We start from the raw sequence: 22,429 nt of genomic DNA, 5'->3' as shown, positions 1-22,429 counted from the left end.
TGGAGCTACAACAGTGAACAAAATACACAACAGTGAACATGATCCCTGCAGAAATGTGGCTGGACTGGCATTGTTGAGTGACAGAGCAGGGCCAGTACATTCTCCAAAAACGGCTTCTTTTCAGCAAAATGTGCAGGTAGTATTTTGGCAGGATCATTGTTAAGACTATAATAAAAAGACACTAGAGGAAGCAAATAAAAGTGAGGTATGAGACACAGAGAGACAAGCCAAGGCGGTGTCTTATTTGATGTGGTCATTCCCTTCAATCCATGCAGTAGTTTCTACCCGCTAGACCACGGGCCATGTTTCTGAGTGCCTGCTGTCCCAAAGCTTGCCGTCTAGAGGGGTAGACAGACATTAAAACAAAGTATCATCATAGCTTTGGCAGGGTTGCAGGGAACTTACATGCAGTAACAATCCAGTCTAGGGAGCTCAAAGAACAATTACCCATCCCTCCCAGAAATGATCCAGAGCTAGAGCCACCAAACCACCATAGCCCCCCTGACGGAGCACTCACGCTTAGAGTCCGAGAGGCCCCAGGGGCTGGCCCAGCTAGTGGCTTTACCATACAAACACTGGATAGAAATATTCCATTCCACCTGCTGAAACTCAGGTCCAGTTCCATGAAACCCCACTTCTTTCTTCCTTTCTTCCTCCCTCCCTCCCTCCTTCCTTCCTTCCTTTTGTTCGGCTGAGCCAGGTCTTAGTTGCAGCACACAGGATCTTCGTTGCGGCATGTGGACTTCTTAGTTGCAGCACGTGGACTCCTTAGTTGTAACATGCAAACTCTTAACTTGCAGCATGCACGCGGGATCTAGTTCCCCAACCAGGGATCGAACCGGGCCCCGTGCATTGAGAGTGCAGAGTCTTACCCACTGGACCACCAGGGAAGTCCCGAAACCACACTTCTGATTCTAATTTTTGTTTTAGTTGGGTTCTTTTGGTTACAAGGAAAAGGAATGAAGTTGAATCATTCAACCTTCACAACCTTCACATTTTTCAACCTTCACAGCCATAACTGATTCGTGCAATGGGTGATCCTGGCTAAAGTTTGATTAGGAACCCAATATTTACATGCTGTCAAAGTACCTCCCCACAAAAATGCTTCTTAGTTACAAAAGGAAAAATAGTATCTTGATAATGGAGACTGGGTGGATTCCCCTTCACCAAGCTCTCAAGGTTTTAACATCACCAGTAATGGGTCAAATTGATATAACATATCTCCTGAAATAATTCAATGAGAAAGACACACCACTCTTGTAATATTCCTGCCAGAAAAACAACCCAAATCTAATCGTGAGAAACATCAGATAAATTGAGGGAAACTCTACATAACTGAGGGATATTCTGTATAAGTACTGGATGACAGTTTTCAAAAATGCCAAAGTCATGAAAAATAAAAACAGGTTAAGGAACTAAAGGAAACTAAGAGATATGGTCCTGGATTGGATCCTGGACTGGGGAAAAAAGCTATAAAGGACGTATTTCAGACAATTGGCAAGATGGGAAAATGAACTATGTATTGGATACTAGTATTGTATCAATATTAAATTTCTTGAAATTAATAACTATACTGCAGTTATGTAAGAAAATGTCCTTGTTTTTAGGAAATATGTTAAAATATTAGTGGTAAAGGACATGATGTCTCCAACTTACTCTCAAATGGTTCAGGAAAAAACACATAAGATGGGCTTCCCTGGTGGTGCAGTGGTTGAGAGTCCGCCTGCCGATGCAGAGGACACGGGTTAGTGCCCCGGTCCGGGAAGATCCCACATGCGGCTGGCCCGTGAGCCATGGCCGCTGAGCCTGCGCGTCTGGAGCCTGTGCTCCGCAATGGGAGAGGCCACAACAGTGAGAGGCCCGCGTACCGCAAAAACAAAACAAAACAAAACAAAAACAAAAAACACGTAAGAGAGAAAAAGTGATAAAGCGAACGAGACAAAATGTTAACAAATGGTGAGTCCCAGCCAAGTTGATACATAAAATTAACCATCACAATTTACATGTGATGTTTATTGTCAACTGCAATAAACTTAGAAGTTTGCAATAAAAAGTTAGCCAAATCCACCTGAGAGCTTTCTGTTCCTGGGATGATGGAATAGATTTACTTTTTCCTATTCCACCTGCTGAGTAACAACTAGACATTATATATAAAGCAAACATCAAGAGACAAAGATGGAGAGAGGAAGGCAGAAAGGCTAGGGACCTCAGGATCCACGGAATAGCACGAAGATGGTGAGTTCCCTGGGTTTTCTTTTTGCCTCGAATGTCCCAGACTTGGAGGTAAAGAAATCAGCAACCTGGAATCACCACAGACACAGCCCCAACAAAAGTCTGCTCTCTCTAGCCAAAGGGGCAGGAAAGGGGCAGCCTAATAAGACAGAAAACTTCGAAAATAACCACTCGATTCCAGCCAAATATTACAGAAAAACTTCGGCCCCACCCACACCCAGACCAGCAAAGACCAAGTGATGAGCATAGATTTCCACCCTCCCCAGGCTTGCCATGAGGCACCCCAACATCTCTGCCAGGGTGGTTTCTAAGAAGGCCAAGGAGGGTGAGGGGACTTTCACCCCAGCCCGCTGGTAATGTGGCCTCTCACACCCAGGGTCCATGGAGACTATGTGGGAGCCTGGACTTCATCCAGACTGGCAGTCACAAGGCATCCCTGCTGGGGTGGTGTTCGAGGAGTCCTCCTGGAGAGAAAACTTTCACTCATTTCTGCAGTACTGAGGCCGTTCTCACCCAAGGGGCAGTGGAGACCACATGGGGAACTAGAACTCCCACCCTCATCCATGAGATGTCAACAGAGGCTGAATGGGAAACTTGAACTTCTGCCTCCACCTGGCAGTAAAAGTAAAAAGGCAGCAACACCCTTTTCCCTGCCAGAGCAGCGGCAGAAAAAGCCAGCTGAAACAGAAGGGTTAAATAAGATCCAGCGTCTCATAAAATAACTTTAAGATGTCCATGTTTCATTAAAACTTAGTCATCATGGGGCTTACCTGGTGGTGCAGTGGTTAGGAGTCCGCCTGCCAATGCAGAGGACACGGGTTCGAGCCCTGGTCCGGGAAGATCCCACATGCTGCGGAGCAACTAAGCCCATGTGCCACTACTACCGAGCCTGCGCTCTAGAGCCCGTGAGCCACAGCTACTGAAGCCCGAGTACCTAGAGCCCGTGCTCTGCAACAAGAGAAGCCACCGCAATGAGAAGCCCGCGCACTGCAACAAAGAGTGGTCCCCACTCGCTGCAACTAGAGAAGGCCTGCATGCAGCAACGAAGACCCAACGCAGCCAAAAATAAATAAATAAAAATTTATTTAAAAAAAATTTAGTCATCATACCAAAAACTGGGAAAAGCTCAAACTGAATGAAAAAAGCCAATCCGTAACTGCCACCACACAAAGGACAGAGATGTTAGGACTATCTGAAAAATACTTTAAAGCAGCCACGATAAAATGCTTTAACAAGAAATTATGTATATGCTTGAAACAAATGAAAAAATAGAAAGCTTCAGCAAAGAAACAGAAGATCTAGAGAAGAACCAAATGGAAATTTTAGAGCTGAAAAATATAATAACTGAAACGAAAGGTCAGGGAACAGGCTCAACAATAGAATGGAGGGGACAGAGAAAAGAATCAGTGAGCTGAAAGATTGAATAATAGAAATCACCCATTCTGAATAACAGAGAGAAACAAGACTAAAAAAACATAGTCTCCCATGGGAGCTGTGGGACTATAACAAAAGATCTACTATTGTGTCAACAGAGCCCCAGAAACAGAGGAGAAAGAGGATGAGGCTGAAACAGAGGAGAAAGAGGATGAGGCTGAAACAGTTCTCAAAGAAATAATAGCTGAAAACTACCCAAATTTGGCAAGAAACATAAACTTACACATGTAAGAAGCTGAGCAAACCCCAAACAGGATAAAGTCAAAGAATAACCCAAAGATAAAGCCCCCCCAAATAAACATGCAACTACCACATGACCCAGAAATTGCATTCCTGAGCAATTTTTCCCAGGGAAATGAAGACTTACGTTCACACCCAAATCTGCACATTAATGTTTATAGCAGATCTATTTGTAATAAGCCAATAGCTGGAATCGGTCCACACGTCCTTCCATTGGTAAACAGATAAACTGCAGAACATACATACTAGGGAAGACTACTCAGAAATAAAAAGAAATGGACTCCTGACGCACACAACAGCCTGTACGAATCTCCAGAGAATTATGCTGCGTGGAAAGAAAAAGTTCCAAAAGGTTATATACTGTATGATCCCATTTATATAACATTCTTGAAACGACAAGATTATAGCAATGAAGAACAGATTAGTAGTTGTCAGGGGGTAAGGAGGGGTGGGGAGGTAGAAAGGAAGAGGGTAAGGCTATCAAAGAGCAACACGAGGAAGCCTTATGGTGACGGAAATGTTCTGATAGAACAATGTCAGTATCATGGTTGTGATATTGTATGTACTACAGTTTTTAAAAAATATTTATTTATTTGGCTGTGCCGGGTCTTAGTCGCGGCATGCAGGATCTTTAGTTGCGGCATGTGGGATCTAGTTCCCTGAAGGGGGATCGAACCGGGGCCCCCTGCCTTGGGAGCACAGAGTATTAGCCACTGGACCACCAGGGAAGTCCCTGTACTACAGTTTTGCAAGATATTACCATTAGGGAAAATTGGGTAACGAGTACACGGAATCTCTGTCTTATTTCTTACAACTGCATGTGAATCAATAATTATCTCAAAACAAAAAGTTTAATTTTTAAAAGTCTACCTGAAATTTAAAAAAATATCTTTGTAAGTAATTCTACTTTTAAAAAAAGAAAAGAAAAAATAGAAAATACAATCTGTAAGCCCATTATGTTGCAAGTAACAATTCCAATACCAATCAGTTTAAGGAATAAATAAGAGGAGTTTTGGCTCACTGAACTTCAAAATTGGTTTGACACAGCATTTCAATGATGCCAAGGAGATTGTTTTTTCATTATACCTCTCCTGACATTAGCTTCATCCTAAGGCCAGATCCCCTTGTGATCACAAGATGTGTGCCAACAGCTCACCTGGGGTTACATATTTCCTTGTCTACAGCCAGAGAAAGTATGCATACCTCAAGCATCCAACAGAAGTCTTGGGCTTCGTTATGAAAGGACCAACTTACTTCCTGTGTCTGTGCTTGGACCAATCATTCTGACCATGGACTACCCTGACCAGCTTGTATCAGGGTCCTTGTCAAAGGGGAGGAAGTCTAGTGACTGACTTAGGTTCACTCATGCAGCTGGGATAGAGTCATTCGCACGAAAAATTCTAAGGATGGGGAAGGAGTAATTTCTCAAAAGAAAAAAGAAGAGGAAAAGCTGAATGGGTCTCGAGTAGACCTCCAGCTAACGACTTCTGCTCAAACTGTTTAAAAATGAACCACAACCAGAGCCCTGAATTGGATTTCTTGGGATGCATGCAACAGAAATCAACTCTACCTAACTTAATCCAACACAGACTTCTTGGAAAGATGCAGAAGCTCACGGGGTACAAGTGAACACTGGAAATCCAGGACTGCTCAGGGATTAGGCAGCTGAGGAGTTAGTAGCACAAACTATTCTACAGCTTTTCCTGAGCACTCTGTTGAAATGAATCAAGTCCAGTTCTATTTTCTCTTCTTTTATCACCTCATTCACCATTTGAAATCCTAGGAGAGGGAGTATGGTTGTCCATGATTAGGTCACATCTCTGGGCTGAACTCAGGTGGTAACTGGAAGGGTCTAGTGGAAGGAACTTCCAAGGACACTTTGGTTTCCAAAGCAAGAGGCCAGAATACCTACACCCATCAAGTTTGCACTAATCTGGGGAGGTGTAATCTCTTAAAAGGAAATGGGGGTCCTCTTATTTTAGAGGAATAGATGCTGGATATAAAAATTGCAAATGTTCATCTTGGGTATTAGATGATAAAAAATGTGAGATGGCACAAAGCAGCACTCAAATGAAAAGTATAAATTAAGTGAATTTACCTGAAAAGCAAGAAAGATTGAAAATAAGTCAACGAAGATTTCAACTCAAGAAGGTAGAAAGAGAACATGAAAATAAGCTCATCAGAAACTAACAAAATGTTGTAAATCAACTATACTTCAATAAAATAAATTTTAGGGACTTCCCTGGTAGTCCAGTGGTTAGGACTCTGTGCTCCCAATGCAGGGGGCCCAGGTTCTATCCCTGGTCGGGGAACTATATCCCACACGCCGCAACTAAGAGCCTGCATGCTGCAACTAAAAAAAAAGGTCCCACATTCCCACATGCCACAATGAAGATTCCATGTGCCAAAGCTAAGACCCGGTGCGGCCAAGTAAATAAATAAATAAACAAAAATATTGTTTAAAAAGACAATCCTTTAAAAATAAATTGGTTAAAAAAAGAAAATAAGCTCAAAGTATGAGAAATTATTAAAGATAAAATAGACACCTGTCATCAAATAAAAAACCCCAACAATTGACTAGTAAAATAATAAATCTGGTTCTTTAGTCCAATAAAATAGACCAATCTTTGGCAAGTCTGGTGAATAAAGAAAGAAGGGCAGGGAGGAAGACAGAAAAGAGAAAGAGCAAAAATACAAATAAACAACATTAGGGGTCATAACTACAGATATGGAGATTTTAACAAATGATAGAAGTACAAAATGCTCAAACTTGCAATAATAAATTGAACTGCCACATGAACTAGATATTTTATTAGAAAAATATCAGTTACCAAAATTGACTCAAGATGTAGAAACTTCAATAGACAAACAATCAGAGTAGGAATTGGAAAGGTATTCAAGGAGCTTTCCCCCAAATGTCATCAGGTCCAGACGGTTTCATAGATGAATTCCACCAAAACTGCATGGAAAATCCCTATGATCTCTAACTTTTCCAGAGGCTCTAAAAATTTCCAATTTATTTTACAAGGCCAGTATAACTCTGACAACAAAATAAAAGAACAGAATAAGACAAAGCCCCCTATAAAGAAATCTATGGGCCACTCCTATTTTCTAACTTCGATGTAAAAGTTCTAACTAAAATGTGAGCAAACCAACCTATAATTATATTTAAAGAATAATTCATAATGGCCAAGTAGGGTTACTCCCAAACATTCAAACATGTAATATTAGCAACAATTCAGGATGTCGACATGTGAAGAAAATAAAACATTAGGACCATTTCAGTAGGTCCCAAAGTATATGACTCTCTTCTCTATGTCTGCAAAATCCTTCAACTTAGAAATCTCTGGAGAAGCAGAACCTGCCTCCTATTACAGAAGCTGAAAATGCCAGATACTTGCTTTCCCAGACTCCCTTGCAGCTGGGTCACAGGTACAAGACCAATCAGACTCACACCCAGACTCTGAATCAGGAGTGAGTATCACAACGGGGTAGGGATGATGCAGGATTCTCTCTGTGCAGCCGGGAGGTTGTGGTAACACTGAGTTCCTGGCTCAGCAGCTGCAGTGGAGCAAGCTTCAGCAACCTGGTCTTGCAGCAGGAGCAGAGATTTGCTCACCAGACTGGTTCTGCAGCCTGGTTCTGGGCACTGCTCCTAGCTACACAGTCCCACGTCTGGTTCTGCAGCCCTCACTGAGAAGTCTGTGAAGTAGCCAACATATTTTTATTTTTATTTTGGCCGCACCACGCGGCATGCAGGATCTTAGTTCCCTGACCACTGTCCCCTGCAGTGGAAGCGTGGAGTCTTAACCACTGGACTGCCAGGGAAGTCCAAAATGTATTTTTAATAAATTCCTTTTCAGCCTAAATTAGGCAGAACATTTCCTGTTACTTACAACTAAAAATCCTAATTGGTGCCAAAGCAGCAAAAAAACCAACCGCCTTAGGGGCCTTACTCCAGGTCAGGACCTCTGTGTATGCAGCTCTCCCCCTCACTTCTTGCTGCTTAGTGCCTCATTTCCTCCATGTTTTCAAGTACTTTTTGCAGCCGGCAAATTATATACATGGCAAGTCTATGGATTAACTGCATCTGGCTCAAGTGTCCACCCCTTGTCCAGTCAGCAGATAGGAGCAGGCTCATGCGGCTGCATGGTGCCCCTTCTAGGGACAGTTGATAGGACATTTTCATCATTGGAAGGGGCCATGGACCAACAGATATGATGGCTGACTTTCTGAAACAGGCACCTTACCTGGTCTTGGGAAATCCTGAAAGGCTTTCCAGAGGAAGAAATTCTGGGCTGGAACCTTCCAGATAAGTAAGAGTTAGGCAGAAGGGGATAAGGGGTGAGAAGAAGGGTCCAGGCACAAGAAAGAGAATAACCTAGAGTGAAGGGTGGAGTGTTAAGAGATGGGGCTGGACAGGTGAGCAAGGGTCAGATCACGCAGGACCCCGTAGGCCATGTTAGGGACGTTAGACTCCCTCCTGAGGGCTACAAGGAGCCATTGGTGACTTTCAGGCAGTGGAAGGATATGAGCAAATCTGCATTTCTGAACGACCACTTAGATGGGGAGAAGGAGGGGAGTTAGAAAGTTGGGAGAGCATTGGGGAGGCTGCTGCAGTGAAGTAGTGGAGAGAACATGGCACCCTGGACAAGGAATGGTGGCAGGGGGGATGGGAAGGGGTGGGTTTGAGGGGCATCAGGAGGTAAAATCAGGGACTTCCCTGGCGGTCCAGTGGTTAAGACTCCACGCTCCCAATGCAGGGGGCCTGGGTTCAATCCCTGGACAGAACTAGATCCCGCATGCCACAATGAAGATCCCACATGAGGCAACGAAGATCCCGTGTGCTGCAAATAAGACCCGGCGTAGCCAAATAAATAAACTAATTCATTAAAAAAAAAGAATTCTTAAAAAAAAAAAAAAGGAGGTAAAATCAGCTGGACCTGGTAGCAGGTTGCACGTGGGAGTGGAGGGGGGGAGTTAAAGATGACTATCAGGGATGTTTGTTCTGGCTGAAAGGCTATAGATAAATGAGTGGATGACAGAACCGCTCACCAGGCTGGACAACGCAGGAGGATTAGCTCTTTGGAGACAGATGATGAGCTCAGTTTTGAACATATTGCTTCAGGGCCTTTGGGAGAGCCAAGAAATCCAAAAGGCAGTGGGACATATGTGTTCGGGTCTCAGGAGAGGGGCCTGGGCTAGAGACAAAGGTTTGAGAGTCACTGGGGGACAGGTGGTGGTCGAAGGCAAGGGAATGGACGAGGAGACTCTCAGGTGTTCGTGCAGCATAAGAGAAGAGGAGGGCCAAAGACCGAATTCTGGGGGCATGTTAATTTTTCATGAAGGGCAGGGGAAGAAGAATCCACAAAGGACATTGAGAAGGGTCAGCCAGAGAGGCAAGAGGAAAACCAAGAAAAACTTACTCTCAGATAAACAACAGGGTCCTACTGTGTAGCAGAAGGAACTGTATTCAACACCCTGGGATAAACCATAATGGAAAGGAACATGAAAAAGAATGTGTATATGTGTATAACTGAGTCACTTTGCGGTAACAGCAGAAATGAACACAACATTGTAAATCAATTATACTTCAATAAAAAATAAGCTTAAAAATAAATTTAAAAAGAAAAACCTAAAAAAGGAAAAAATTACTGTCATGAGTCCCAAAGTGGGAGTGGCCACAGGTGTTCAGGCTTCGGAAAACAAGATCAGGTGGGGAGTGCCCAGTGGACGGAGAGGCTTGGGGGGTCAATGGCGACCATGGTAAGAACTGAGTCCATGGAGTGGGGGTGGGGGAGAAACAGCCTAGAGTGGGATGAGGAGGGAGGGGGAGGTGAGGGTAAAAGTTAGGCAGTTCGAAGAATGCCACTGTGGGACTTCCCTGGTGGTCCAGTGGTTAAGACTGCACTCCCAATGCAGAGGGCACAAGTTCGGGGAAGATCCCGCATGCCGTGTGGTGTGGCCAAAACAAAGAAAAAAAAGAAGAAAAAAGAATGCAGCTGTGAAGCGGAAATGACAGGGGCAGCTGGAGAGGTTTTTTTAAAAGCTGGAAGAGAGTGGTGGCTGGAGTCCACCCCCAATCTCCTGGTGTAGGAGGACAGTAGGCAAGAGCAGGACCAAAAGGAGGGCTTGGGGAAAGTTGTGGAAGGAGGTGATAAAGGCCTGTGTCCGGGAGCGAGACCGTTCCCCGGGTCCCAGGAGCCCCTATCAGGCTGGCATTTCCTCCCCATCTCCACCCCCTTCCTGCCGCTGACCAGGCCCTCCCTGGAGCTGGAAGAGAGAAGGCCCAAGTCACACCCTGGAAGAAGCTCTGTGGCTCCGGAGGTCTTTCTGCTGGCCTGTAAGCTGGGGCCGGGGGAGGAGGGGGCCTGAGGGACGGATACCAGCCAAGGACCTGGAGCTAGCAGTTTAGGCTTCAGGGGGCAAGGGGAGGAAAAGGGAGTGGAAGGGGGGAGGTGTGGGAGCTGAGTTTCTGGAAGGGATCTTGGAGGCTGCAGTGGGGGCTAGGGCCTGGAGGAATACTGCCGGGGGGCGGAGGGGTGCCCACTCTCAAGCCCCCCTTGCCCACAGGTCCCCATGCCTCTCTTCCTCTTGCTGCTCCTGCTGCCAAGCCCTTCGCACTCCCACCCCATCTGTGGCATCAGCAAAGTGGCCAGCGAGGTGGAAATGAACTGTGAAAATAAGGGGCTGAAGGCGCCGCCTCCAGATCTGCAAGCAGAAACCAACATCCTCCGCCTGGGTGGGAACCCCCTGGGCACCTTCTCCACGGTGTCCATGGTGAGTCTGACTCACCTCACTCAGCTGCACCTGGAGAAGAGCCAGCTGACCAGCCTGCAGACTGACGCGACACTGCCCCGGCTGGAGACCCTGATTATATCCCACAATACACTGAGAAGCCTGCCCTTGTTGGGACGGGCGCTGCCAGCACTCTATACCCTGGACGTCTCCTTCAACGAGCTGGCCTCATTGTCTCCTGATGCCCTGGATGGCCTGAGCCACCTCCATGAGCTCTACTTGCGTGGCAACAAGCTGAAGACTCTGCCCCCCGGGCTCCTGCAGCCCACGCCCAAGCTGAAGAAGCTCAACCTGGCTGAAAACGGGTTGAGTGAGCTGCCCCCTGGGTTCCTGGATGGGTTGGAGGAACTTGACACCCTCTACCTCCAGCGGAACTTGCTGCGCACGATACCAAAGGGCTTCTTTGGGGACCTCCTCCTGCCTTTTGCTTTTTTCCACGACAACACCTGGTTCTGTGACTGCGGGATCCTCTATTTCAGCCACTGGCTGCAGGACAATGCCAACAACGTGTACATATGGAAGGAGGGTGTGGACGCCAAGGCCATGACCCCCAACGTGACGAGCGTGGGGTGTGTCAATTTGCCCAACACGTTTGTCTACACCTACTCAGGGGAGGGCTGCCACACCCCTGGCGACAGGGACAGCATAGACTACGATGTCTACGAAGAGGATGACAAGGTGCCTACCACAAGGGCTGCGGGCAGCTTCTCTACCCACACCAGTGCCCACACCACCCACTGGGGCCTGCTTTACTCACTGCCGACTGCTCCGCTAGGCCCCCAAGTGTCCTCCTTGCCTCCAACTAAGGAACAGACCACGTTCCGAATTTCTACAGGACCCATCACATTCTCCAAAACTCTAAAACCCACCCCAGAGCCCACAAGCCCGAGCACCCCAGAGCCCACAAGCCCGAGCACCCCAGAGCCCAGAGCCCCGAGCACCCCAGAGCCCAGAGCCCCGAGCACCCCAGAGCCCAGAGCCCCGAGCACCCCAGAGCCCACAGCCCCGAGCACCCCAGAGCCCACAGCCCCGAGCACCCCAGAGCCCACAGCCCTGAGCACCCCAGAGCCCACAAGCAAGACCTCAGAACCCACCGTATCCTTAACCTCCACTGAACCCACTTCACTTCCCACTATCTTAGAATCCACCACAGCCACCATCTCTGAATTTGTCAACCTCCTGAAGGCCCAGGGGGTGGCTCAGTGGAATGTGGAGAGTTCCAGAAACGACCCTTTTCTCAACTCTGACTTTTGCTGCCTCTTCCTGGGCTTCTATATCTTGGGTCTCCTCTGGCTCCTGTTTGCCTCTGTGGTCCTCATCCTGCTGCTGTTCTGGGTCCAGCACGTGAAACCACAGGCCCTGGCCACAGTCACACACACCTCGCATCTAGAGCTGCAGAGGGGAAGGCAAGTGACAGTGGCCCGGGCCTGGCTGCTTTTCCTCCAAGGCTCGCTCCCCACTTTCCGCTCTAGCCTCTTCCTGTGGGTGCGGCCTAATGGCCGTGTGGGGCCTCTGCTGGCAGGACGGCGGCCCTCAGCCCTGAGCATGGGTCGTGGTCAGGACCTGCTGGGGACAGTGGCTGTTAGGTACTCTGGCCACAGCCTCTGAGGGGGGCGGTGGTTTGGGGACCTCGAGAGAGACTCTGATGGGCTTTCCTATTGGGATCTAGCTGGGGGCGGGTGGGTACAGAGTAGAGGGTCGGGGGAGGGCTTCGTTACTGCTTCTTTGTCAGGAGCCTCCTCTGCACACCCCGGGCACACAATCCCAGACCCAGCATATCTGGAGAGGTAGTGAGATGGAGAAGTTGGGTGGGTCACAGAACAAAGAGAGCTCCTAATGCTGCATGGACGGCGGGGTTCCCAGACCACTACACTAGGTTATTACCATCACTTTGGGGAAGTTTTAGGAAAAAGCAAACAACAAACAGAATATAGCACAGTTCTCACATGTATCCGTGTATTGAAGGAAACTTGGGAAGAGATGTCACGATGTGAGCCCTGATTGTCTCTGGGTGGTATAAATACGGGTGGTTTTATTTTCTATTTCTCTGCTTAGCATTTTCTGGTTTTCCACCATCATATATTATTTGTATCATAAAAATAATTTAAAAATAGAATGTTCGTTCTTTTGGAGAGGGAAACGAGGCTGGGGCACCATCACCAGCATTCCCAAGGCCCCAGCTGCCCCACCCTAGTTGCACTGCTCACCCCCAAAAGCTCTAGTCTTGGCCTGCACTTCCCCTGCCTGGGCCGCCTTTTCCCTCCTCCAAGGGTAACCACCCACCAGGCCAACCACAAGCAAGTTCCAGCTCAAGATCCAGAAGTTTCCTGGGAGCTCAGTGGTACTACTGAGGCTATCTGCCTGCAACCTGCAGTACTAGGACAGGTGGGTGCCTCCTGGCACCTGTGGCCTCAGAAACGCAGCTCTCCTGCTTTGCCCAGGGCAGCAGGACAGGGGAGGGGAGGGCCTGGCAGTGAGTACCATCTTGGTGGGTTTTACTGAACTACTCTCAGTTTCCTGCTGTCAAGCCAGGAGGAAGGCAGATGGAGCCCAGTTCTCTCCCCTGGTGCCATGAATTCTGCCATTCACCTGACCACGTTGGGCAGAGCTTTCTCTCCTGCCTCCAGCCCAAGCCAGCACTTAGGGCCCAGAGAATGGGAGTGAGGGCTGAGCCTTTCTGGCTCCATGGAGACCCCTTCCTCCAGATGGTGCAGGAAGAATCCTCCTAACCTGAAACCCTGACCGCATCTTTCTCCTGCTCTGGACTATTTCCGATAGAGGACAACTCCTGAGCTTGGCGATCGAGGATTTCCGTGCACCAACCCACCTAACAGTGCAGCTTCCCCTCCCACAGCAGACACTTCACAGCCTGTGCTCCAGCTATTACAAACTTTGCAGAGATCACCTGCTCCCCCGCGTTTCTCCTCTAAGCCTTTGCTCTCAGTGGGCCAGGAGTGCTGCCCCGCCCCACTTCCCTGGCCAGTTGGGTACTGTGCACTGTCTCCCCTCGCCCAGGCTGGCCCGGGTGCCCCACATCCCCCTGCAGCGGTCTGTTGCTGACTCCCAGTTTCCCTGTGTCATCCTCCCGTCTGGACTTGGCACTCCTTAAGGACAAGGTCCAGGCTTCAAGTGTCTCAAAGCGGCCCCTGTGGCCCAAGCCAGCATGTGCATGGAGAGGGTAAGAAAAGAGGCAGAGGTGGGAGGGCCCGGCTGCACCGCCAGGCTGCTGAGCTCAACTTCTTCTACTGACGAGGTTCTGCCAAGGTGACAGTTCCCACCTGCCGTCTGCCTGTCCCCTGGCCTGCCTGTCCCCTGTCCTGGCTCAGGAGAAACCTTCAGGCCTCGTGCCGCCCAGCCCTCCTTCCAATTGACCTTCCTATGCCCTTTTATGCCCCAAGAGGTTCCTAAGCTCCATGAGGGCAGGGCCTGGGAGTCACACATCTCCTAAAGAAATGGAGAAGGCAGTCACTCTCCCCAGCGTACAGCCCACATCAAGCCTCCAGGCTCTGGGGGCCCGGCTCCATGCCCACTCTGCCCCCGACAGGTCAGCTTTCCCCTCTCAGACTCTATTCCCTCCCTCTTCAGGCTGTAGAAACAGTCACCAGACCCCAGAGATTTTTCCTGGGGATTACATGAGATGACCTGGGCGTCTGTTGTATTCTTGAACGAGGGGCTAGGAAGCAACACACAGGGCCTGGAGCTTGGGTTTTTCTCACCCTTTAGCTGCTGCAACACGACTGACTTACATAACATTTGCATAAAAACAGCGGGTACTTTTTCTTTAATAACTTTTTTTAAAAACTCCAGTTCCTGTTCTCCAGGGGCATCCGCTTCTTTGTCCAGTCTCCTCCCCCTCCTGTGCCCACAGCTCTCCAGATTTGGGGGTGGTGTCATCAATCCAATTTATTGATTACGTCCTCAGTGAGGTGGAGGAAGGAAGGGCCATGTCCTCCCACTGCAGACCTTTGATCATCTTGACAGCTTCGGCTCTCTCCTGTCCCCTCAGCTCTGCCTTGGTTTCCCCACTGAGAAGGGGGGGCCTTCTGCTGTACTATGTGCCCTGAAACTAATACCCAAGAGGAGACCAGGAATCTGCAGGGAGCTTCCCACCTCTGTGCAGGGCACAGGCAGGGACAGAGAGATCATGATGATTAGGGCAAGGAGGGCGAGCTGGAGCAGGGGCAGGACAGACCACAAGTCCCTTATCACAGAGGAGGGAACCATACTGTGGAGGGAAAATAAATAGCGGGGCCCAGGGCAGCAGAGTCTAGGTCCCCCGGGGGGCACACTGACTGTAGGAGCAGCAGGCGAGTGGGAGCCCCGGCACAGCAGCTCCAGGCCCCTCGCTCGCCTCAGCCACTGAGGAAGAGACGCTTGTAGGCCTTGTTCATCTGCTCCAAGAAGATGAAAGTGAGGACAGTGTGGGGACCCAGGCGGGCATAGTATGGTGTAAAGCCCTTCCACAGACTGAAGAAGCCCTCGTAGCGGACGACCTTCACCAGCACATCCTAGACAGCCAGGCAGGCACGGCACTGAGGTTGGGACCTGGCCTCTGGGACCCTCTTCCTCTTACCCAGCTATCCCCCACCCCCACTCCCAGGGCATCCAATCCGGCAGCCCAAGCCCCTAGCCCTTCTTCCTCACCAGCCCGTTCTTGTATTCCGGCTTCCCGTCAATCATTCGCATGTTCTGGATCCTGAAGGAGAGGAGGCAGGGGCATGAGAGACATAAAGAGGGCTCTCCCGTCCTTCTCCAGGCCCAGGTCTGCATACTCACCGGGTCTTGACAATGTCCACAGGCATAGAGGCAGCAGTGGTGACCAGGCCACTGATCATGCTGGCACAGAAGTGGCACAGGATGTTGTCAGAGAAGTAGCCTGGAGGAGGCAGAGCAGGGGGTGGCAGTCAGCTCAGAGCTGGCCCAGGCTAGGCTGGGAGCTGAGGCCCCAGCTCTGGGTCTCACCTGAGTCCAGTAAAAACTGCTTGGACTGGGAGTAGGAGGCGAGCTGGGCAGCATTGACGACGACGGCCCGAGCCATGGTAGGGATGCAGCCCTGGGGTGGGGGGGATGGGGGAGAAGTCAGAAATGCCCAAGACCTGACCCCACATCCCCAGTCTCCAGCCCCTTCACTCACCCTCCATAGTGTAGGGACGCCCTCTTCCCGGGCAATTCGAATCAGGGCATTAAACACGTTTTTGTAGCCACGGCGCTGGTCAGCTGGAAGCCTGGTGGGAAGGTAGGGAGAGGCCAAGTTTGGGATAGACCACCCTGCTCCCACAGGAGCAAAGAAATGGAGGCCAGCATGCTGTGAACAGGTGAATGCTGTGCTCATCTAGAATAAGAAATCAGTTCTTTCATTCTAGATTCCAGGGAATGGGGCTGGGGACAGGCTCAGACCTGGAACTCACCGGCCGTCAGCGGTCATGCGGATAAGAGCCACCTCAGCTGGTGTTCCCACAAAGGCACCAGTTGCACCTGCAGTCATGCCAATCAGGGCCTTCAGCAGAAAGCCAGGGGGTGTACCATCAGCCCCAGTCAGGCGCTCAAATAGCACAGTATAGATACCAAGGCGAGTAGTGGTATAGGTGGCCTGGCGCAGCAGGCCAGCTGACAGCCTGGGGAGCGAAGGAGTCAGTGCATCAAGCCAAAGTCTAGAGCTGTCAACCCACACGCTACCCCCATCCTTTGGCCCCAGTACCCGGTGTAAATGCCCCTCAGCCCTTCTGCCCTCAGAATGCTGGTGAGAGCATGGAAGCTGGTTTTGTACTCTCGTGTCTTGGCTCCTTCCCCACTCAGCTGCATCCGGTTCTTCACTAGGTCCAGGGGCTGCACAAAAACTGTAGCTCCCATCCTGGGGGAAGACAGGGGTGGAGTCAAGAGCTAGGTGTCCCAGATCTACCAAAGCCCCCTGGAGCCCGGCAACAAGAGATCACAAAGGGCAGGGCCTGCCATGCGATTGACTACATGTTCAGGAGGCTGGTGGGCATGTGTACAAGAGTCTCTGCGTGTACCAAGAGCAATGGATCTGAAAAGTCCAGGGGTCCAGTAGGTGCCATGCAATGAGTGTTCCATGCAGCTCCCAGGGTGTCAAGCAGTGACCGAGAGATTGCATGCAGTCCGACCCAAGGAGGAGAGGTGGGCATTCATGACCTGGGACTCCACGTAGTCCAGCAGGAGCCATGCAATGACCTGAAACCCCAAACAGCCCCGCAGAGCCAAGCAATGGGTTGGGAAACTCTGGTGGCCCGGTGGGGGCCGTGTATGCAGCCCAGAAGGGGCCCTGCGATGGGTGAAAAGATCCTAGCAGCCCATCAAGGACCTCGTAATACGATGGGGACAGCAATGACCCCGTGTCACCTCGGTTCACTGCAACACACCCAAAGAACAGGGCCCGGTTCCTGGCACCCGTCCCTGCCTCCTCCTGTCCCATCCCTGGGGCCTGAGCTTACCCGGCCAGGCCCCCAAACAGGAACTTGACGGACTTAGGGGAGGTACGGGGCTTCCCGTTCACCCCACTAGCCCCGGGACTCGCCGTCGCCGCCATCGCCACTCAATGGCCCTCGGCTCCCGGACCCGTGCGCGCGCGGCCCCGCTCGCGCCCAAGGTGACACCGCGCGCGCAACAGGGGCGAGGGCGCGCGCGCACGCCCCGGCGCTCAGGGCCAGCGCCAGCTGGAAGTTGGCGCAGGCGCAGGCGCGAGCGCAAAGGCGTCCGGGAGTAAGGCGGAGCTGAAGGAGGAGCTTCAAGAATGGGTGAGGGGACGGGGTGCAGCTATTTAGGCAGCAAGAGCATAGGTGCAATTTTTATCGAATTGGAGTCGCGGGAAAATCGAGAGGAGGGTATTTGAAGATCTCGCGAGATCGAGTGAGTTAGACTAGCCAGAGTTAGGCGGTTTCTCGCGATAGATACAGGAAGCTGTCAGCAGGTGGGAAGGAGTGTCTCGCGAGACTTGAAGGTGCGGCGGCGGCCAGAGAGAGGAAGAGAGGTTTGTAAACCGGGCAGCTGAGGGATCCCGGGCACTAGCGCGGAGAAGCGACTAAGTCGTCTTCTGGGGCCTCGGTGCTCCTTTCATCTCCACAGGCACTCTCTCCACCTCTAACCTTTCTTTTAATCGGCCTTTTAGGACCGGAAGTCCTTCGTCTTGAGCGTCCATTGCTGGAAGCGGCCTGACTGTCTTTGCCGGAAATCCTCTTCCAGGGGATGGAAAGACGGCCCACCTGGCCGGAAGTCCCACCTCCTTGAGCTCCCCCACCCTTCCAGAAGTTTTTCTGTCACCTGTGCTTGCCTCCGTTCCCTTTCCCCGTATTATTCCTGTACCAGAAAGGGATATTTTTGGTGTCTCCCTCCCAGCTCCATTAAACGGGTTGGCTGTCTCAATCCCCGAGTCGGGGGTCCTTCCCCGCGCCCCCATGTAGCTGGGAAGTGGGACCTGGGGGTGGTTGGACCCCTGGGATCCTGAAGGAGGGCAAGAGAGGGCGCAGAACTCCGTTTCTGCTCCTGTTATCGGGACGCGGCCTCCTCCGCCTCTCCCCTCCCGCTGCCATGCACCCTGCGGCCTTCCCGCTTCCTGTGGTTGTGGCCACTGTGCTGTGGGGAGCGGCCCCCACCCGGGGGCTCATTCGAGCGGTGAGTCTGAGGGGACGTTAGGGGAAGGGCGCTGAAGGGAGAGGTTGCAGGCTGAAGGACAAACATGGACTCTTTTGTCCGCAGATCTCGGACCACAATGCCAGCATGGACTTTGCAGACCTCCCAGCTCTCTTTGGGGCTGCCTTGAGCCAGGAGGGACTTCAGGTGATTTTCTTCCCTCTTTCCTGTTTCCCTGAATTCTCCCTGCTGGGTAGGGGTTGAGGAGCCTTTCTTGGGGGAAGCTGGAGGTAGGAAGAGAGTCAAGTTAGGAACTAAGTGCAAGAACACATCTAGTGTGGTGGAATCCAGAATCTGAAGGGAGAATACAAAGTCTACTTCTAGAACTCTGAGCCTTAGAAGTGAGACTGAAAATGGACTAAGATAAAAGGCAGGACGAGTGGTGCCTATCAATAGGGTCTCTAGAGCCAGTTACTGGTTTTATGACCTTGGGCAAATTACCTGAGCCTTTGTTTGTTTTACTGTAAAATGGGATAATAATAGAAGTTATCAGATGTATTATTGTGAGAATTAGATAAGCAGTTTTGTAGTAGTTTTTCACAAAGACTGCCACATAGCAAGAACTCAGTTGGGCCATAGATATCAGTATAGTTGTTTGTGAGATGAGTAATTGGAAAATTAAAGGAGGTGTTAAAAAAAATTCAACTGAGTAAATTTCAAAGCTCTTACTGGCTTTTATTTAATGACCCATGAATCAGGCAGCATTCCACCTAGCAGATAGAAAGGATCTCTGAAAACTATACAAAATGAAAGACTTATAGCCAGAAGGGGGTTGGGCAAGGAAGTTATACTAGCAAAGATTTGATTGTCTTTGCTAGTAGCAAAGATCTCCTTTCTTTAGGGGACTGCAGGGGTCTACCAGGCAGATTACCTCACTAGTGCTGACCAAGTAATTCCAGATACAGTGGTTTAAGATTCCATTCCTGGGGGAGGCTAAAATTATAATTAAGTATTGAGTTTGGTGACATGGGAGTCAGCACAAGTAACTCCATTTGTGTTTGGTCTTGTGTTTTTTTTAAACAGGGGAATATGTTCCCTAAGAGTATGTATTAGAGCAGGGAATGTGAAACAACTTGAGAAAGTGACGTGGATGAATGGAGAATTGAATTACAATCAGTGGGAAACTGGAAGGCAAAACAATTAGCTAGGAATGTGGAGTATATATTAGCTCATCTGGGAAAGGGAGAGGGATGATGGAGGGTGTGGGAAAGGGATGTTGTTTGATGTGATTGCATCTTCAGGAGGCTAAGAGAAGAGGTAGATGTCCGACTTTGGTGGGATGCTCAGACCCCAGGAATGAGCTCAGACCCCAGTGGGCTCAGACCCCACTGACCTGTGGGGGCCATTGTCCTTGGTGGGACCTGTGGGGAGCAGCACCTAGGGAGATGAAATCCAGCTGTTGTTTGCTTCTCTTCTCCAGGGCTTCCTTGTGGAGGCTCACCCAGACAATGCCTGCAGTCCCATTGCCCCACCACCCCCAGCCCCGGTCAACGGGTCAGTCTTTATTGCACTGCTTCGAAGATTCGACTGCAACTTTGACCTCAAGGTTGCTGAATGTGGAGTGGGAGCTGGGAGGCTGAGGGTAAAAAAGGCACCAGGAATGAAAGGTGGCAAGGCCCATGATGGCTCCTTATCTGCCTTGTCTCCCTAGGTCCTAAATGCTCAGAAGGCTGGGTATGGTGCAGCTGTGGTACACAATGTGAATTCCAATGAACTTCTGAATATGGTGTGGAATAGTGGTAAGGTTGGAGGATCTGGACAGCTGGGTTTTCAGTAGAGCTTAGACTGAGAGATGGCGGGAGGGCTGAAGCCTTAGGGAAAAGAAATCAGTCCTTTAGGTGGAATGGGGCAAGAGAGTCAAATGCCAGAGTTACCAAAGGATTCATGTGGAAGGTTGGGTCCCCAGTGTAATGCCCTAATCCCTGCAGAGGAAATCCAGCAGCAGATCTGGATCCCGTCTGTGTTTATTGGGGAGAGAAGCTCCGAGTACCTGCGTGCCCTCTTTGTCTACGAGAAGGGGTAGGACGTGTCCCTCCTTCCCACTCTTCCTTCAGCACTTCCATGCCAACCTGGAGTCCAAGCCCGTGTCCCAACCATCCAGCCTCAGGCCCATCATGCTCTGCCTCTTGGTACTTTCTTCCCATCCCCTTCCCCCTCCGTGGGCCCTGTCCAGAGCCAGTTACTTTGTCCCTCTTCCTTTGTCCCTTTGCCTTTCCTGCCCCTCTGATATTCGTCTTCCTTTTCCCAGGGCTCGGGTGCTTCTGGTCCCAGACAATAGCTTCCCCTTGGGCTATTACCTCATCCCTTTCACAGGGATCGTGGGACTGCTGGTTTTGGCCATGGGAGCAGTGATGGTGAGTAGTTCAGGGACCAAGACGGGAAGAGCTGAGGCCTCTAAAGCCAGACTGGCTCTGGGGTTGCAAGATAGGGCTGGTTTGTATGGGATTGTCCAGATTTGTTCTCTAAGACTGATCCATCCACCCCCCCCCCCCCCCCGCTTTCACCAGATAGTTCGTTGTATCCAGCACAGGAAACGGCTCCAGAGGAATCGACTGACCAAAGAGCAACTGAAACAGATTCCTACACATGACTATCAGAAGGGTGAGGAGGGTGGAGGAGAGCAGGCCTTTCCCACTATTTCCCTGGTTCTGAAGGAGCTGGAGCCCAGGAGAAAAGAAGCAGAGATGGCAGAGAGGTGTCAGCTTGAGATACCACCTTTGCTCCTCTTTTTACGCATACGTAAAATGAGGACAGGACAGGATTAGAGCAGGAAATGGAAAGCAAAAATGATTAAATGTAATAGTTGGGGTTGGAGGGGGGTGGAGGACCTTGCTCATAAGAGAGAAGGTGGAGAAAGCAGAAAAATGGAAGGAGTGGGGAAGATTCCGCCAGAGAAGGCAGACACAGGTAAGGAGGGGCTGGGTCTTAGGCACTGGAGCCTCCAGTGCCCATATAAGGCTATGGCAGAAGCGCTGCCCCATTTCTGCTCCTCCCACCCCCTCTCTCTCCAGCCTCACACCTCCCCCAAAAAAACCACTTCCCTTCTTACCTCTGTTTCTTTTTATTTGTTCTAACCCCGGATTCCTCACGTTCTACCCTGCTCGTCTCAGCTCTTCCACTGGCTCTGTAGAACCAGAGAAAATAACTTTTGCAGGGTTTAGCTCCACCACAGGCCTCTCACAGTGAGTTCTTGTGGGCCCTGGTCCAGGATGGCTCAGTAAAAGAACTCCGTTCTTCTTCCACCAGGAGACCAGTATGATGTGTGTGCCATCTGCCTGGATGAATATGAGGATGGGGACAAGCTGAGGGTGCTCCCCTGTGCTCACGGTGAGGCCCTCACTTCCTGTGCCCCCCCCCCCGCCACCAGCAGGCACCACGCGCTTCACCTCATTCCTCTTGGCAGCTTATCACATCCGCTGTGTGGACCCCTGGCTCACTCAGACCCGGAAGACCTGCCCCATCTGCAAGCAGCCTGTCCATCGGGGTCCTGGGGATGAGGAGCAGGAGGAAGAAACCCAGGGGCAAGAGGGTGACGAGGAAGGGGAGCCAAGGGACCACCCTGCTTCCGAACGGACCCCACTTCTGGGCTGCACCCCCACCCCTCCCACCTCCTTTGGTTCTTTAGCCCCAGCTCCCCTAGTCCTTCCTGGGTCTTCCACAGATCCCTCACCCTCTACCTCTGCAGCTGCCATCCTGGTCTAGTAGTCCCCTTTCTCCTCCATCTCTGATGACCTATTTGCACAGCTCCTCTTCCTCTCTACTGTCTTCTACGCTGAGGGATAGGAGACGAGGGATAGGAGTCGTTTCCACCCCAGGTTTCTCCCTTACCCAACTCTATCCTCTTGAAGAGGTTGGGGGTACAAAGGGATGGGGTTTTCATTTATTGGGTTAATAAAATTGTTTTTGTGGACTAAGGGTGAGATCATTCTCACACAGGTAAATTTCTTATCCTTTTGGGGTATTGCCCCTTTCTGCCATACATGGGCAAGGGAGTGCTGGGAGGCTAACCTGTAGTTTTTTGTTTTTTCTTTTTTTGCCGTATGCCAGCCTCTCTCGCTGTTGTGGCCTCTCCCGTTGCGGA

General features: G+C 50.4%; 3 protein-coding genes across 7 annotated transcripts in view; 2 read left to right on the top strand and 1 right to left on the bottom strand.

Annotated features, from left to right (window-relative positions):
• The window catches only part of SLC25A11 (solute carrier family 25 member 11), a 23,874-nt gene extending 5,759 nt beyond the window's left edge, over window positions 1–18,115 (bottom strand). The window contains exons 1-8 of one of the 3 annotated variants that reach the window (XM_030861604.2): window positions 17,805–18,115; window positions 16,403–16,555; window positions 16,113–16,319; window positions 15,839–15,929; window positions 15,667–15,757; window positions 15,481–15,580; window positions 15,349–15,400; window positions 12,639–15,212 (exon numbers count right to left, since the gene is read on the bottom strand). In XM_030861604.2, the coding sequence (XP_030717464.1) occupies window positions 15,057–15,212; window positions 15,349–15,400; window positions 15,481–15,580; window positions 15,667–15,757; window positions 15,839–15,929; window positions 16,113–16,319; window positions 16,403–16,555; window positions 17,805–18,115 (1,161 nt within the window). In that variant the 3' untranslated portion in view covers window positions 12,639–15,056. Of the gene's footprint in view, window positions 1–12,638; window positions 15,213–15,348; window positions 15,401–15,480; window positions 15,581–15,666; window positions 15,758–15,838; window positions 15,930–16,112; window positions 16,320–16,402; window positions 16,556–17,153; window positions 17,360–17,804 lie in introns of those variants that run through there. The other 2 variants (XM_030861605.3, XM_060290454.2) reach the window with 2 other exon arrangements.
• Window positions 10,486–12,312, top strand: GP1BA (glycoprotein Ib platelet subunit alpha). The gene has a single exon (XM_030861603.2). It carries the CDS (start codon window positions 10,486–10,488, stop codon window positions 12,310–12,312), a length of 1,827 nt encoding a protein of 608 aa, XP_030717463.2.
• Window positions 17,436–22,258, top strand: RNF167 (ring finger protein 167). 3 transcript variants are annotated; one of them, XM_060290453.1, is made up of 10 exons: window positions 17,436–17,456; window positions 17,828–18,330; window positions 18,415–18,495; window positions 19,769–19,894; window positions 20,000–20,087; window positions 20,277–20,367; window positions 20,597–20,702; window positions 20,856–20,949; window positions 21,595–21,675; window positions 21,752–22,258. In XM_060290453.1, the coding sequence occupies exons 2-10, from the start codon at window positions 18,247–18,249 to the stop codon at window positions 22,048–22,050; spliced, it is 1,050 nt and encodes a 349-aa protein (XP_060146436.1). In that variant the 5' UTR covers window positions 17,436–17,456; window positions 17,828–18,246; the 3' UTR covers window positions 22,051–22,258. The 3 variants fall into 3 exon arrangements, with proteins under 3 accessions (XP_060146436.1, XP_030717466.1, XP_030717467.1); XM_030861606.2 differs by lacking the exon at window positions 17,436–17,456 and adding an exon at window positions 17,467–17,689; XM_030861607.2 differs by lacking the exons at window positions 17,436–17,456; window positions 19,769–19,894 and adding an exon at window positions 17,467–17,689.
• Window positions 22,259–22,429: the final 171 nt, after the last annotated feature.

The sequence above is a fragment of the Globicephala melas genome, chromosome 20 (genome assembly GCF_963455315.2).
Source record: "Globicephala melas chromosome 20, mGloMel1.2, whole genome shotgun sequence".
Classification (NCBI taxonomy): domain Eukaryota; kingdom Metazoa; phylum Chordata; class Mammalia; order Artiodactyla; family Delphinidae; genus Globicephala; species Globicephala melas.
The sequence above is the reverse complement of the archived record's forward strand: the minus strand, read 5'-3'. Positions and strand labels throughout refer to the sequence as shown.

Coding starts and splice junctions, on each gene's coding strand:
- RNF167 (XM_060290453.1), top strand. CDS start 18,247: ATGCACCCTGCGGCCTTCCCGCTTCCTGTGGTTGTGGCCACTGTGCTG. Junction 18,496..19,768: donor TGAGCCAGGAGGGACTTCAG/GTGATTTTCTTC, acceptor TCTCTTCTCCAG/GGCTTCCTTGTGGAGGCTCA. Junction 20,703..20,855: donor TGGCCATGGGAGCAGTGATG/GTGAGTAGTTCA, acceptor CGCTTTCACCAG/ATAGTTCGTTGTATCCAGCA.
- GP1BA (XM_030861603.2), top strand. CDS start 10,486: ATGCCTCTCTTCCTCTTGCTGCTCCTGCTGCCAAGCCCTTCGCACTCC.